We start from the raw sequence: 17,314 nt of genomic DNA on the forward strand, positions 1-17,314 counted from the left end.
TAAAGCACGGGTAGGTCTACTGAGCAAAAAAAAAAAAAAAAACGAGGAAGGTTAGGTTTTTGTGAAATTAGGTTATGTGGTAATAAAAAGGGGAATGGTATCACACTGTGTCAGCAGGCAGTGCCAGACATATGGCAGACATTGGTGGTAACCACACTGTAAGGTTTTTTGCCAAGGCTTGATTTGACCCAGTCCTATAAAGCTTCCTGATGGTGGTTGCAGAAAGTTAATCATATGAACTCTTCCAAGCCTTGCGGTCTGCTAACCCAGCACTGATCCCAGAACTCAGGCACGGGTCTGGATGGCCGTTTTTCAGCACAACATGGCCTTTGCACGACCGGCACAACTGAGGGTTCACAGAGAGGAGTAACAAGCAAAACTTCCACCGACCTAAACCCTACACGAGACATTAGGCTGAGGTTCAAAGCTAATTCTTGACCTTGGAAATGGAAGTAGATCATATTACATGATGTTTTTATGGAATTGGTTGTCCAAATTAACATTTTTTCTGAGCGCATCAACAACATCTTGTCCAGTTGGTTTAAAAGCTGAGGTTCCAAGTACATTCTTGACCCTGACGACGTCATAATGATGTCATCAGGGGTCTCTCAGCTTGGGCTTCATACTTGACATTTTCAACAAAGTCTTTGTTACAATCTGGAGTGTAGGGTTTGAAGGACGTGGGCATGGAGGGCAGGGAGGGTCTAATGATAGATGCTATTAAGTTGCATTATGGGAAATGTAGGATCCAGAATTTTTGGGGCATGACTCATAATAGGGAGTTAAAGTCAAGATGTCTCTGCCTATGTTGCTTCCATTTTGATGATTCTTTTTTAAATTTGTCTCTGATGAATCCCCCAACTTTATGGATGTGTAATACTAAATCGCTACTAAGTACCCGCTTAAAGGATTGGCTAAATTCAGGCAACTAAAAATGCTTCATAAAGGTTAAGGAATGATTGTGGACATGGTTAAAACAAAGTAACATTGCCCTTTGGTGGAAGACAGGGTACAAACTGTGGCCTATTTTTCTGACGGTCTCAGTTCCACAAATGAGGGGTTTAGAAGAAAGATACCAAAATTTTGTTCATCTGAAAGCACATATCACCATAAAAAAGTCAAGAGCAAGAGACAGTGACTAGACAGTAGCCTACTCAACTTAATAAAAGTCCAGTTTTGGCCCAGTGCAGTTGCTTTTCATGCACAACTTCTAAACTTCTGACTAAAAGATATGAAAAACTGAGAAAACTTGGGATTGGTGTGGACTGCAGCCAGTGAGGGGGCAGCAGGCTGACAGGAGGCCGTAAAGAAAGGCAGTAGACAGTATGGGAGGCCGGCTGTGACAGGGGGTGGCAGGGTGGGTGTCACCAGGTACGATTCCCCCTGTCTCGGTGTATCTCAAGAGTTTCGCCTGGCTGATCAGGGCCGACAGGACCGCTGCTCCCAACCTTCAGTCAGCTGTCACAAGAGGTCACCGCAGAAGACAAAGTATGCAAGTCACACACTGTACAGGCCAGACACACATCGGCTACATGCATCGGCATGCAGTAGTGTGCGGCTTGTGCTGCATGTGAAGTTTGACACCACCAGTTCAGGCGGCCAACAGGAAACGACGCGGTGCTGAATTTAATTTCTCTATAATTTCTATTATCGTGGCGATCACGGGTTAACACTGGGGAGTGAAAATGGAGGAATAAAAACACAACTTGGATTAGAGAGAAAAAAATGAGGGAGTTCAGAGGGTCGTATATCATTAAGCAATTGAGAAAGTTAATTAGGCAGCTCTGATAATTATTGCCATGGCAACCTGAGCGCACTCATGCAGATTTGATTAACGAGGTGCCATTTATCTGTACTGGCTAGACAGCAGGGCCTGAACAGAGCTTGAGAGACCCCTAAAGGTGGAAGCTATGCAATGTATGCTTTTAACACAGGCACAGTGTACTCTTATATGTCATTTAATGAATAAAAAAAAATACAGATTACAGCTTCTACTGTAGGAAAAAAGTACATAATGTAGCACAGTTTATTGCATCACTCATAGCAAAACAAAGCTTTAGTTTTCTATGTTCCCTCAATGTCTCATACTACTGACAGATAGCCTGAAAAGTGACGCTGCTGAGAGGATTTCCCATTAAAATAAATGACATTTCTATATGCATAAGACTGTCAATGTTAGTGTAAAGAAAGGATGTGATTTACATCTAGAGGAGTGTGGAGTGGTGGTGGTGGTGGTGGTGGTGGTGGTGGGGGGTTGTGGATTACAGTACACATGTTGCCCTCTGGTGGAAAAACAACAACATTTAAGCTTGCATGCCTTGCTGCTGAAGGGTGTCTGGAGTCTTGTTTAGCAGCAGGCAGCATATTGTCAGGCACAGAGACACTTCATTATGTGGTGGGGACGATTATTAATGGCTGTAAAGAGAGCACAGTACAGCAGTAATGTGAAAAATAAAGCGATAAAAAAAAAAAAAAACCCATGCTGCATTCAAAAAGACGAGCCGAGCCATTTCAAAAGCAATACCTGTCACCAATCAGGACACAATTCAAAAAGAGAGAACAGATAGGTGCTCAGAATCTTCAGAGAATATTTTCATCAACATGGGGAGAAAATGACACATTTAGCATGTGCGAGAGACATCCTATCAAAATCAGTTTGCTCAAAAAAAATCACTTAATTAGCACTCTCAAGGGTTTGGGTTTTTTGCCATAGATGGAAGTATTGTGAATACATGAAAGTAAAATAAGCTCAGTGGGAGATTTCTCTAGGGACTTGCTAATCCTCCACCACATCATTTCACACACAGCCAAGTGAGAGGTATGGATTATAGTTTATTATACAAATATCAAGCAGAGATGAATTCTAATAACAGTCATAATCAATTAAAGCCCTCTCACTCTGAGTGTTTCATAAATATCTGACAATGGCACTTGCTTATAAAGCCACATTTTGGTATAAAAATAGAAAAAGAGACAAAAAAAATAACATTGATTTTACTGTCACAAATACCGGTTTCTTTATTGAGTTCTTTTGAAGTCAATCTTCACCCGCAGTTCATAGCCTTGTCAGACTCTATTACAGGTATGTCTACTATTCCTTCCCTGGCTTGTGACATTTTCTTCCTATTTTTATGAGGAAATCAGCTACTGACCAAATATAATTCATACAGAAGGTGGTCGGCAAAAATATATACAAGACAGAAAGGAACATGAGCACTTTTTTTAAGATTTGCAACAACAGTTAAAGCTGACCTATAGTAGGCCAGTACAGTGTGTACTACTGTTAATCCATCAGCCAAATTCCAATAAGATATCAGTTAAAGGGTCATTCTGGTATTTTTAAACCTGGACCCTATTTTTACATATTTTGGGGTCTGAATGACTAATAGGTACAAAGAGTTTTGGAATTGGTCCAGTAGATCACTGCGAAAACGGGCTGCAACGGCTGCAACGTCATCCTTGTGGGCAATTGCGCCCGTCAAAAGTACGTCCACTAAAAGTGCTTGTTTTTGCCACTGACAGGCTCAGATTGTTATTCTAAGTGTCGGACAACATTTTGGAAAGGATCCCTACAGAGACAGACCTTTTGTTAAAGAGTAAGATCCTTTTTGAAAAACCAGAAACAGAAGTCTCGCTCTGAAATCTCGCAAGAGGTGAGTTATTGCAGGAAGACGATGGTGGAAAAGTGAGTCAGAAAGTCATCTTACTCTGAATATGTGATAAAATCAACATAATAAAATATATAAATCGAGATCGAGAGTCATAACTTTCAAAAAGCTGTTCTCAGATTATGTTTGTGTGGACTTGAAATATGGCTATAATATCAGAAGTCCTCTGTTTAAGCAGTGAAGGTGTGGGCCAGGCCTTTTTGGCATATTTCTTTTTGCGTGGTTCATTCAGAGGCTTTGCAGTGTAAGGTGCTGGTGCAGGGGCGGTGTTAGGGGTGCCAGGGGTCTCTGCAGAGGTGGGTGTCTCATCCCAGGATGGTTGCAGCTGCCTGGGGTGCAGTGTGGTGGTGGGTCGCTCCCTCGTGGCTGGTGGGAGGAAGGTCCCTGTACAGACCTCCACTGATTGGCAAGATCTGCATCCTACGTACAGCTGCCTCCAGGCCCAACAAGCCATGGACTTCCATTTTCTTTTTCTAAGCAATGTCAAGGGTTACACAGACAACGCGCGTCAGTTTATTACTTTTTTTTTTTTTAATATATTTGTTATTTTATTTCATAAAGATTGAAATCAAAGGGCCACTTGAGCACAGCAATGTGTGGTCAAAATGTCAATAGAATATGTCCACCATATGGACAAGAGATGGATGTAATGACCCAAATGTGCAAACTAAAAAAGGATTTCTGATTGTCTTTACAAAATCCTTAGGCCACTAATATTTCCTGAGGGCATTATCTAATTCAATAATTGATTAGAAAATGCCATAATAATTAAATGATACTGAGTGACATTAAATGACAATTAAATCATTTAGAGAGTACAAACTAATGTTGCAGGCAATTTACAGTAGATCACTACTACTACTGCCAGTATGTGTAGAGTCTGAACATTTCTGAATTTGTTGCTTAAAATCAAACAAAAGGCCAAATGTACACATTGCTATACTTGATATTGCATATGCATGTATACACGTATTATAGTGATTTTAAGGCCATACATATTAGGTTAATTTTTTTTGGTTTGTTCACTAGACACAGATTGAACTTTTTTCTGAGTTTTCAAGTCAGGACAAATGGTAAGGTATTTCAAACTGGCCGATCCCATAATTACCTTTGCTTTCTGTTTTTTTCTTAAAGGTCCAGTGTGGAGGATTCAGTGGCATCTAGCGGTGAAATTGCAGTTTGCAACCATTTGAATACCACTCGGCTCACCCTCCCCTTCCAAGCGTGTAGGAGAAACTACGGTGGCTACAAAACTCGCGAACGGCCCAATCTAGAGCCAGTGTTTGGTTTGTCTGTTCTGGGCTTCTGTAGAAACATGCCTGTGCAACATGCGGCCTCCGTGGAAGGGGGACCCGCTCCCTCTGTAGATGTAAAGGGCTTATTCTAAGGTAATGAAAACACAACGATTCTTATTTTCAGATTATACACTAATGAAAACATACTTATAAATATTATATTCCATTTCTGCCAAAAGCTCCTCCTAAATGATGTTCCACACTGGACCTTTAATCCATGAAATTGTGTTGAGATCCAAAAACACAAAATCACTGGCCAGCATGTAAGTGATTAGTTGAATTCAAATCAAATTCAATCAAACCCCTTTTCATGGAAGGGATAGCACATTCAGTGTATGTTTTTGGGTGTCTCTACCTGGATTGATGACTTGGTCATGACACATGGCAACTCCTCCTCCTTCTCTTGGGCCTCTGGATCTCCAAGTTGCCCTCGTTGTTGGTCAGGGTGGAGATGCATTTGTCGTGGGCGGTGTTGAACTTGGTCAGGTTTTGTACCCAGATTAGTATAAGAGAGTCAGACAATTTTATTCCACATGTTTTGGAGGAATATATGAGCCATAAAATAATATTCAGGGTGCTTAAGCCTTGAATGACATTTGGATTCATAAAACCGCACTTAGTTGTTGGACTTTGGATTTTGCTTTCTGGGGCTACCTCCTTTTGTCTAAAATGAAAACCAGCTCAAGCTATGAATTATTAATGCCTCTACAGCTGTCAATCTTCAGCTTTGTCAGATTTCAAGAAATGCAGTTTTTCTTTTGCAAATGTGTTTTGGAGTTTGGAGCTGCTCACATTCAGGAGTTTTTGCAAAGAAAAGGCAGATTCCCCCTTTGAATCCAGACTTTTTAACACCCTGCTGAGAACCAACAGCGACAAACAAAGATTGAATCCGTGCATGTCTCCGTCTCCTCTTCAGGCAGTCCCAGCAGGCCTTTCAGCTCTTCATCCTCCCCTTCCTCCGGCTCCCCTGGTGCGGTGCTGCCTTGGGTCTGGGGGTTTTTCCCTAAGAATGCTGCCAAGAATGCAGATCCGTTTAGATGCCCCGAACGACATGGTGGAGTTTAATGGAACCTGCTGGGGCCTGTGTGGTTCCAGGAGTATTCGTCTCAGTATTCGTCCCATGTGCTGAACAAGAAACGCCAGAGCCAAAGACTGTTTTCATTCATATTATGACTGGACAACAGCGAGACAGTGGAAAAGAGACAAATAGCAGAGATGACATTTAAAAAAATGCCAATATGATTGTTTCTACCTCAGTTTTTTTTTCTTTTAGTGGTGTGGAAAAGCCTCAATATGCAGCTATTCTGTGACCAGAGAAACTAATGAACATGCATATTGAAAGAAAAGGTTTTTAAAGCATTTTCAATAACTGTAAATTACGGTAAATTTGAAAAGAAAAAATGTTGGAAAACTACTGTTAACCAGAGATAATAACCAGGTTCATCAGCGACGACAGACAGACTGTCTAATGTGTATATTGTTGGTCTGATAATGCCTATATGATTATCATGCATCAAATCATTGATAGATACTGATAGAATTCCACTTTTTCGCTCTGCAGGGCGAGGCACATGCAGCGGTCACTTTCCAGTGCAGAGTAGAGCTGTAGCAGAAGTCAGAAACCCACAACATAAACATAAACTAATAATAATAACATAATTTGACAACACATGCACAGCACAACCAAATACACAAACGTGCTGCGAATACACAAAACGACAATGGAAGTGTTTCAAACCATGGCAATGGTATGTAATACTCCTGTGCAATATTTAGTTTTTCCTATGCATTGATATTGATATTATTCATACCTCCATTACTGCTGTGCGATATCCACCGTCTCATAATAATCTTAATAGGCTACACTTAACTTGACAGTACTTGCACTACTACTTATTACTTATATTATTACATTGTATTATTATACCGTATTATCATCATCAACCGGTAAACCCACTTGGTACTTCACACTTATTTTATTTTATACTTATACCTGGTACTTAATTTATTTTCTGACCTGTTTTTTAGTGTAGTGTTTTTTGGGGTTTTTTTGCCAGTACTTTCTCCTGTGTGCACTGACGTAAATGCGAGCTGCTGTAACAAAGAGTTTCCCTTCGGGGATCAATAAAGTATTTCTGATTCTGAAACATGTTGTCGTTGTGTGGATTTGCAGCATGTATTTCTAAATGCTGCGTTTGTGTTGTCAAATTAATGAAGTTTTCTTAATTTGCTTGTGTTTTGTCTATTTGCATGTGGTTTCTTTAGTTGCAGTGCGTTTTCCATTGTCAGCCACCATATAATACGCTTTCATATTGCTTGCTCATAGTGGGATTTGTTGGGTCTCTATAATTAATATTATAAAGAGTACGGTCTAGACCTGCTCTATAGGAAAAGTGCAATGAGTTATGAATTGGCAATATAAATAAAACTTGAATTGAATTGAACTGAATAGAATATCTAGAATTAGCATTTGCAACAGGTTAAAAAAGCTGGTCTACAATGCCAAACATCCAAAAACTATGGTGGTCGACAGGGGCAAACACACTACAATGGCCTAAAACATTTCTATTAGGAAAAACCAAGCGGCAACCTCTGAGGCTGAAAAGTAAAGCCAATGCGAAAGTGCCAAAAACTGCTGTTCCTCAAATGGCCACTTGAGGCTGTCTCCAAAAGCGAGTCAAACCCCATAAAGCCCTATGTTAAAATGCCCAAATATACAGCAGAAATAAACATGTTTACAGCCTGGTACAAACAACGGTTTTGGTCTCCATAGCTAATTTCCCCCTTCATGACAATTGTGAGGGGGGTGAATTTTTTCATAACTCACCCGTTTAAATTATTTTAAGTCTTAAAGTTCTGCATAATTAAGAACGTGGCCGCTTTGAGTGACAGGTGGGTGCCCTCTCAGGTGGCTAGCTGCTAGGTGGTTCAGCAACCAGGCTTCATTCGACCCGCCTCAGCTCCATTTTTGGATTAGCTGGAGTCAGGCACTGGCAAGGTGGCAATGGTTGGAGCCGCCCATTTTGAGCTTCACAACAGCTCTTCAGAAACCCATGGGTGACGTCACGGACACTCCGTCCATGTTTTATACAGTCTATGGGAAAAACGTGCTGCAGCTTCAGAAACGATGCCAATTCAAAAACACATATGAAAATCCAAAACAAACAACCACGGAAACGTGCTGCAAATGAAAAAATGTGCTGCAGAAAGCCAAAACAAATGCATTAACAGCAAATACAGAAACGATGCAAAATCAAAAACACACAAACCCTGAAAACAAATGCAACAGAAAAACGCTGCATATCCACTCAGCACAACAAAGGTTCTCCACGCCTCTAGGGGGAGCACTAAGTGGAACAGCTTGATTTTCTTGCTCTTTTATAATATTGTAAAAGACTAAGGCCAAATGTAAAAAATAATATGTACCTTTTTATGTCGCCTCTTTACTCCACTTCAAAAACAAACACACGCTCTCGTCTGGTCTCTCTCAGGTCAAAAATCAAGGTGTTCCACTTAGCTGGTGAAAACAGTGGAGCATTTAGCAGCTAAAGAGCCAGATCATTTTCTCGAGAGTTGTTGGAAACTAGACCAGAGGGTGGCCAGAAATGTGACTCCAAAGGAATGACAAATTTATAAAGTGATAACAAGTCAATGTTCTGTTTACAGCTTGTTACACTGCCACCAAGTGGCCAAAAATAATCAATGACTGCACCTTTAAACTTTATAGTGATAGAACACAAAGGGAAACAAACCACGTTAAAACATGAACAACAATTAAGCAAATGAAATGACATATATAAATAGCATATATTATATGAAAAGATGGTTCTTGATGCTCTTCAAAAAACTCTTTTGTCCCCTCATCACAAACAAATTTGTGATGAGGGGATGAACAGTACAGTGGTGGTTTTTGCATGTTTGTCACACTTGACATCAAGCTGATGCGAACTTGGGTTCTGCAGCAGGACAATGATCCAAACCAGACCAGCAAGTCCACCTGAATGGCTGAAGAACAAAATGAAGACTTTGGAGTGGCCTAGTCAAAGTCCTGACCTGAATCCTATTGAGATGCTGTGGCATGACCTTAAAAAGGCAGTTCATGCTCGAAAACCCTCCAATGTGGCTGAATTACAACAATTCTGCAAAGATGAGTGGGCCAAAATTCCTCCACAGCGCTGTAAAAGACAAGTTATCGCAAACGCTTGATTGCAGTTGTTGCTGCTAAGGGTGGCCCAACCAGTTATTAGGTTTAGGGGGCAATCACTATTTCACAAAGGGCCATGTAGGTTTGGATTTTGTTTTCCCTCAATAATAACAACCTTCATTTAAAAACTGCATTTTGTGTTTACTTGTGTTAACTTTGACTAATATTTAAATTTGTTTGATGATCTGAAACATTTAAGTGTGACAAACATGCAAAAACATAAGAAATCAGGAAGGGGGCAAACACTTTTTCACACCACTGTCCCTGTGAAAAAGGTCAGTCAGTGCCAGTGGTTTAGCCCTAATTATAGCATTATGTTATTGTAAGTGAAGCCATTTGTTTTGTCCAGGTTGGTTCCAACTTAAGTGTGTATGGGCCAAAACAGATGTTGCTAAATCACTGACAGAAGAGGAATTCCAGGTATTACTTTGGGTTCTGCTGCTATGAAAGGGACTCCTAATTATGCATTCTTCATTTGTTTGATATTGGATTATTGTTTTATGAAAAAAGTGTAAATTAAGTATTTCTTTGATACTTTTGATGGTTTACTTTGGGCCCCAGAATGCACCCAGCACACTTCCTGCCTCTATGAGGTCAGGTTGCTCAGTTCATGGCTGAGGTCAGGAAGGTCACCACAGAGTTTGATTAACAGGAGATTATTGAGCTCACCTCCACTAGCTTGTATCCCCCTGCCCCGGTAATAATAACTTTTACAAAAAAAGTGTTGATTTGTAATCCCACATTGATTCACAGCTTATTAACATGTACATCTGGTATTCTAACAAGATCTAAACATTTCTGACAATTCATCATCATCAGCATTCTAACATGCTCACAATGACAGGCAGTGTTTGCCATATTCGCCATGTTAGTTAGCATGTAAGCATGCTTAAATTTGCTAATGAACACTAAACGTACAGCTGAGGCTGATGGGAGCATCAGTTTTGCAGGTATTTGGTAATAAAAGAAGGTGTTGTTGACCTGATGATGGTGCTAGATGAAAAGTCAGAGGATCACCAAAGTTATTACAATTCATCCTGAGAGGGGCATGAATGTCTGTAGTAAATGTCATTGCATCCATCTAATAGTTATTGAGAAATTTCATTCTGAAACAAAATATTTCAACTTGCTGGTGATGTTGTCAAGTACTCCTAGTCCATAGGAATACCTCTCGGTAGGTTATGCTCGGTCTACTGATTCTCAGTTTGAGTTAAAGTCTGGTCATTTGACCAGAAGGTGGTGCTAGAGGAAAGCTCATAGTGTGTCTCAAATGTAAATTTTCATGTAATCTGTTTATTAGATTGTGATATTTAATGTTATCATGTGGAAATGGTCTAATGGATCAAGAGGAAATACCATAGGGTAAGCAAAAACATTAAGATTCATCATCCATGGACCATAAATTTTCATAACAAATTTCATAGAAATCCGGCCATCAGTTTTTTTAAATGCTTTGTTATGGACCAAAGTGCTGTCCAGGGGAATTTTGACCTGACGGAGGTGCTAAAGAAAATGTCAGAGGGTCAGTAAAGTCATTAAGTCATTCTCTGGAGAGCACGAACACCATTACAAAGCAATCTTGCAGGTAGTTGTCAAGATATCTTGCTACAAAACACCAAGAGACTGCCCAACATTACAACCCTTAAGGGTTCAGTACACTTCAAAAGAACTAGTTTGCATGACGTGTTGTCCTGCCACATCTAAAGTGTTCATATCTAGTTATGATACCTACCCATTCTACCAAATGGCCACACCCAAAGGCAGGGCAAAAAACCTGCCATCATAACCTCGTGCGGGCTACACCACATTTCCTCCCTGATCTCTTTTCAAGAATTCTGAGTGTCTTTGTTGTCTCTACACAAAGAATCATACAAATGGGGATAACGGCGCACACTTTTGAACAGTCTGTCTTTGAAAACATTCATGGTGTTGCATTCTTCTGATTGCATATTTCAGAAAGTTACAACAAAAAAAGTCGGACACAGCTAGTCCAGATTGCACTGGCGAAAAGGGGGTTTCAGGTTAGACGATCCAACAAGCACTTGGTTAGAAGCATACTGATGCCTTTATAATGCTAGTGGGCCAAAAAACAAGAAGCACACCAGTACAACTGGAACAGATGGAAAATAAATTGTTTGTAACTGCAAACAGTTCAGATGACAATTGTGAAAAGGGGTTACACTAACACTCTGGCTACTGTGTTAATTGTTACAGCTGGTTCTTTTTTAAGTGAAGTGGCAGGTGGCTTGGTAGGCTCTTTTCTTGCCACTGGACTTTTAATATGAAGGCAAACAACAGCATTTCCTGTTTAACCACAAATCTGGTTACTTAATTAAAAGCTCTAGCGTTTGATACCTTGAGCTTTATTCCCTCTCTAGACTATCACACTGTTCCTGTGAACTGCCCATACTTGTTCAGCACAGGCAGCCAGGCCTTGCTGCGATGATATGCAACAGTCTATTTCACTTGCATAATATCAATTCACACACAAGCCACACCCATGAACACGCTGCTGCAAGTGGGAGTGCTTGATGTGGGGTTAGGTGTCCTTAGGCCACAAAGCAGCTTTGCTTCCCACATTTAAATTAATATAGAAAAAGATATTTCTACAATACATTATGTGTTATCCAAATTAATTAGATTTTTAATATTGTCATAAATCTTTATGGCTGGATGCAGCCCTGTACTGGCAGCCCTACTGCCTACAATGCAAAAATTCTGGTTAGGTGCTAAATTTATAACAGATTTGTTTTTTGCCAATGTTGCAGAGTATTCAAAAGCCAGTTTAGAGGGTGTATTATTGAAAAACATCTAAATACTTTAGAAACAGGCAGCAACAAGCATGTCATGTATGATGGAATTCCCTCTGGACCAATCAATAACATGTTTTGCAGTGTGTGATTGTAACCCCTCTGTCCACTGAGATCATTATTAAGGAAGGCTTAGCATGTCTACAATGCCAGCTAAGTCACCCATCACATTAGTCTTCATATAAATTGTGGTAAACAGTGGTAAACCTGACCGCCATAACAGGCTACTGTTAGGATTCTAAGACTTGTATGTGCCTAGTTCTGTTTACAGCTCATTTTCACAATTCGGGTCTCTGTCTTCCAAACATATTCAGAAAATGAGCCATTATTAGGAAAACTACACGTAAACACGCTCAGTTCCAGACTCTTCTCCCTTCTAAGTCTGTGTGTGTCTTTTCAACTGTAACACTTACGTTGAATCCCCACTCCCAGGATGGTAAGTTTGCATGTGATTGACGAGACCCAACAAAAATTAAGTTTCTTTATGGGATTTCGTTTGCTCTTCCTTGGAAAAGTAACCCTTAAACAGTGTATTTAAATGGAGCAGTTCTTTGTACTACTTTTCAACTGAAAACTTCATGCCAGACTCACCAAAAACATGTCATATCAGTGTTACCTTGTTAGAGAGCAGTATTACATAGCTATACCTCACTTTTGCAAGTGACAGAACTCAAACTTCAAATTGGCATACAGTAATTGAATAGCTAAATGGTTCACTAAACACATTGTAGGCTATTTGGTTAGGAGCAACTTATGTTAGTTATTTTTGCTAAATTGGCGTAGTTTATTAAATGGAAAATTGGGTGAAATGACATCCATAGGACCCTAAAAAAAAAGTCTAACTATTATATCTATTTCAGAATTTTGCTACGTTAACATTCAAATGTGGGATTTCTAAGGCAGACTTGGCCCGCCCATCTATCCACGCGCAGGACAACCTGCACGAGCTAATCCAGTTTACACTAAACAAGGTTTCTTGTGAATAAGCTCCCTAACGCTTTGACGGTCATAGCTGTGTTTAAATTCATGTTACAGGAGCTGCGACTGTCTACACAACATACAAACTTCATGCAGCGTTTACCAGGACAGAGTCAAAAGAAGGCACGTCGTTGTTAGCTTTGCTGCCACCTTCTCATGCTTGTTTTCTGTCTTGCATTGTGGGAAACGGAGGACTGCACAGAGGCAGACATATTTGGACTGTAGTTAATGAAAAGTGTCCTAAATAAAGAGGGCACGAGATGCATTTTAAACTTAATTCTTTATATGCACAGCAATCATGACATCATTTGCAGGGCACCCACAAATTAATTAGAAACAAATATAGTCAAACATAAAGAGGCCTGAGCAATACATCAGTGCAGTAGTTCTTTACAGGCAACAAACGACTCACTATAAACCCTGTAACGGTTTCCTTATCTGTCTGAGCATAATTATACAGGGTTCAACATCTTTAGACCAAGACAGACAAAGCCATCAGCTACAGTGCCATAAATAAATAAATAAATAACTCAATTTAACCAAGACAATTAAGATTGGTCACCCCAAAAATGTGGGAAGCGTGTACATCCTGATCAGCTGTCATCCAGGGCTGTGATGTCTTGATGTTTCACTAGCCTCCAGGTAGCCCGCTAACGTTCTGTCGACTTGAAATGATGCTCATCGATGGTAGAAAAGACATGACCTTCATTTATCAGAAACACCAAGGAAGCTCTGTAAATAATAAATAAATAAATAGTACAAAATAAATATGCAGTATGTGGAGTGATGCTAGTGCTCTATCACCACCCAACATGTATGGACTCGGTCTTTAAACACACACACAGCCTATATAGTGCCTCCATCCAAAGTTCCATACTGCACATGTACACACAGTACAAGAGGTATGATGAGGTCAAGAGGTACCTGATGTCTCGCGTACTTAAGTAGTCCAGCTGTGTCTTCAGGTCATCGAAGCTGACGCCGTCATCACGGACAGAGAACCTCCTGATTACATGCAACACCTTACACGGGAATCAAGAAATGACTTTCCAACTCTGTGGCGCTGTCATGCTGCATTTCACTAAATGCATGACGGGTGTCATTGTTGCACCGTCATCAACAGCAGTCCAGAGACAACGTCACGGTTACTGAGGATAACCTCACTATGGACTGCTGTCTTCATCTGTTTCTGGAAAGACACTGCTGTTGAGTCTTCCGAAGTAAAAAGTACTCCGTTATTAGTATTGTATTCATTTGTAAATATTGTAATAATGTCATTTCAAATGTAATTTGAGAATTTACACTAAGCTCCACCAAAGGAGAATCTATTCAGCTGACTACTGTGCGTAACTGAGCCATTATTTGTAACGGTGGCAGCAGTGACAATGAATTACAGCAGCTTACTGCTGCCACCATGACGAAATTATTTCTCATTAACATGAAAATCATCTCATTAAAAACAAGACACTGTTATAACAACCTATTTTTCATGTTATGACATTCTCGTTATCAATACATACATTTCTCTCTCACTTACCCCTGTTATATCACTAACATTTCCCGTCAACTTTAATCTCGTTATAACAGCATACAGACTTCTCATTAAAAAAATAAATAAATAATGGAAATTCCAGTTAATTTCAGTACCTGTGATGTGAAGTAAACACAGAAAGCAACCGCCTGGAACGGCCGTTATGTCATTTAAAATTCCTGTTTATTTAGAACTCTCTAGAAGCTCGCCCTGATATCCGTTGTTTTGTGCAAGTCCTTGTTTTCCTGCAGAGTTAGCACAACGGCTTGATTTTTTGCATGTTGGCAGCAATATGGCTGCTGTAGTGAACACCTAAAAAAGTCTTGGCAAATAAAAACAATAGTACTCTGTTTGGCTAAATACCGCTACCGGTAAGTAGGACTATACAGTTTGTCTGTGATTTGGATCCTTTAAACCCACTAACCTGATCCTGGATGGTGGACAAACCATTTGGTAAGATGCCTTCAGGATGTTCACCGCCACTACGCCTGACGACTCTTCCAGACAGCGAGGCGGCAGTGGTATTCATATTCACATCAAATGCCTGGATAAACAACATGAACAGACTCAGAAAAATCCAAAATCTAGTTAAATAGTATTACACGTTTACAGGGTAGAGACTGAAATCAGGCCAATAGAGGCCATTTACAAAATATTACATGCTTACGTTAGGACAATTTCTGTACCTCAAGTTATTCAAATACCACTTTTTAGCTGAAGTATGTAGTACATGACGACGTCAAATTCTGGGTTTCAGTGGAGAATTTTTGTGTCAGTCTGAATTCTGCTCAGTAAATAAACTCAAAATGGTCAAACAAAAGATTTTTATAAGATTAGAATTTGTGTTACAGGTCGAAACCTTCCACAAGCTCCTGTACCTTTCCAAAAAGCTGCATATGGGCTTGTACTACTTCCAACATGTGGGATATGATCTCATTCAGGTCCTCCAGACAACGGATATTCATTGCCAGCAATGACCTTTGACCCTTGTGCAAAACAAAAAAAAAAAAGGAATGAGTCAGATATTCACAAAAATTAAGAGACCGTCAACGCCAACTTACATTTAAAGCTCATCATCTCTAACCCCGTTGTTTGTATTCCTCACATTGAAATTGTGGAGACTTCCAGTAACCTTCACATATGTTCCAGGAGAAGCAAACGTCCGAGCGCAGTCCTGCGAGAAACACAATTTGAAACTGATTATTTAAACAGTGCAGTTTGCGGCGCTCGTTTGTTGTCCAGTTGTAGTTGTGGACAGAGCCGGCTGATGCTACTGGCCTCCGTGTTGACCCACTGCTTCACATTCAAAGGTGGACCGGTCATGTCATCCACAGAGTACTGGACGTTCGTCACAAAGGGAACAAATCCTCTGATGAGGCCCACTACGGACACCTGCAGCGAGAGGAGGCACAAGCAGAGGAAAACTCAGCACGAGGCGTTATCCTCAGACCAAATTCCAATAAAGAATTCGCCACTTTAAGACACTGCATGTGTTAGTAAACAAGGCAGCATTAAACTGCCAGGTTTATGAATCAATTCATTTTTCCAAATCCTGAATTTTGAGTTTTTATTTAACATTCACAGTGACATGTTCATAGTGGAATGTTTGTATGGCTGGACAAAGTGCATCCACATGAACTACAAACAAGTTATTATTTGTATATTTGTATTATTTGCACGAATGGCGATGTTGGTATCTGGGGTCCGGACTGAAATGAGGTTGACTTTCCTCCAGCACCAGCAGGTCACAGTTGTCACTTATTCAGTGAAATTGTTTGACATCTGCTGGGTGTATTAACATTTTGTGCAGACCTTCATGATCCCCGGAGATGTTCTGCAGCATAATGACCTTAATGATCCTGACTTTTAGTCGAATGCCACGAGGTTGACATTTTTGGTTTCGAGTGAAATATCTTCATTATCTGTAGCAAATTTCATGGCAATCCATCGAATAACTGTCAAGGTCCCAAGAGGAAACTTCTCATTTATTTGGTCGTCCAACTGATCAACATCTGAACCCGTCAAATACTTCGGTCAGAAACAAACACTCTTTGTTAGCGTCTGGCCAGCAGCCCGCTTCTCTTTGGACTGGGGGAGGAGCCCTTCCAGTCCAAACGTTTGGTGTTAAAGTTAAGTCTTTTTTCTTTTTTTTTTTTTTTAAATTGTGTCCTGTCTATAGTCACCAGATTCACGACGAGTCCAAGTGTGGAGACTCCAGTCCACACCTCAGGCCCGTGCATTGCGCCCATGTGGAGTGAACCCTCTGTGGGTCCTTAAACCACAGCGTGCATCGCCACTCGTACCTGGCTGAGCTCCCAGTCGCAGACTGCAAACGCATCATTGCTGACTGGACAAGCTGACAGCAGCTGGGACACTGTGCAGGGCAAAATGTGAAGAGCAGCCCTCTGTGGCGACACCAGGGAGGGGGGGGGGAGAATACATTAGTCTGGATGAACACGTTTCCTTCTGATCCTTACGCAGTGCTGCAGCTATCGACACAACGCGGACACACCTGTGGGATCACTGCTCTGCGGCGGCTCATCCCTGCGTGGAAGCACAACTCAGAGCATGTTAAGACAAAAAGGAGAAAAACTGTTCAAAGCGGGGTTTGTTTGTTTTTTTAGGCTGACTCAGATATTTAATAACTTACCTCAGTTCCACAAGACAAACTATCTTCAAATAACTGTCACCTGGGCAGCTGGTACTGTTCAGTAACGTTTAAAGGAGCGTCGGAGGCCAGTGAGTCAGGCTCTGGTTAACTGGCTGCCAGCTGTGCGTCCAGGCAACCAGGTGACCTGAATTACAGCGATGACCTGCGCAGAATGCTC

At 40.7% G+C, this 17,314-nt stretch overlaps 1 protein-coding gene and 1 pseudogene across 5 annotated transcripts; both read right to left on the reverse strand.

Annotated features, from left to right (window-relative positions):
- Positions 1–1,778: 1,778 nt before the first annotated feature.
- Positions 1,779–6,807, reverse strand: LOC122864839 (annotated as a pseudogene).
- Positions 6,808–13,216: 6,409 nt separating this feature from the next.
- Positions 13,217–17,300, reverse strand: LOC122864093 (replication protein A 32 kDa subunit-like). Of its 5 annotated transcripts, XM_044171158.1 has the most exons (9): positions 17,137–17,296; positions 16,999–17,030; positions 16,790–16,891; positions 15,765–15,878; positions 15,592–15,660; positions 15,365–15,472; positions 14,911–15,030; positions 13,880–13,977; positions 13,217–13,687 (listed from the first exon to the last, which is right to left on the reverse strand). In XM_044171158.1, the coding sequence occupies exons 2-9, from the start codon at positions 17,026–17,028 to the stop codon at positions 13,606–13,608; spliced, it is 723 nt and encodes a 240-aa protein (XP_044027093.1). In that variant the 5' UTR covers positions 17,029–17,030; positions 17,137–17,296; the 3' UTR covers positions 13,217–13,605. The 5 variants fall into 5 exon arrangements, with proteins under 5 accessions (XP_044027093.1, XP_044027097.1, XP_044027095.1 ...); XM_044171162.1 differs by lacking the exon at positions 16,790–16,891 and having other exon boundaries at positions 17,137–17,300; XM_044171160.1 differs by having other exon boundaries at positions 16,999–17,138.
- Positions 17,301–17,314: the final 14 nt, after the last annotated feature.

The sequence above is a fragment of the Siniperca chuatsi genome, linkage group LG17 (assembly GCF_020085105.1).
Source record: "Siniperca chuatsi isolate FFG_IHB_CAS linkage group LG17, ASM2008510v1, whole genome shotgun sequence".
Taxonomy (NCBI): Eukaryota; Metazoa; Chordata; class Actinopteri; order Centrarchiformes; family Sinipercidae; genus Siniperca; species Siniperca chuatsi.

Bases quoted from the DNA above. Each gene is read 5' to 3' on its own strand.
- LOC122864093 (XM_044171158.1), bottom strand. From the start codon at position 17,028: ATGAGCCGCCGCAGAGCAGTGATCCCACAG. The intron at 16,892-16,998 runs GTGTGTCCGCGT...GTGTCGCCACAG, and splicing joins GCAGAGCAGTGATCCCACAG to AGGGCTGCTCTTCACATTTT. The intron at 15,473-15,591 runs GTGAGGAATACA...GTTTTGCACAAG, and splicing joins GAAGTCTCCACAATTTCAAT to GGTCAAAGGTCATTGCTGGC.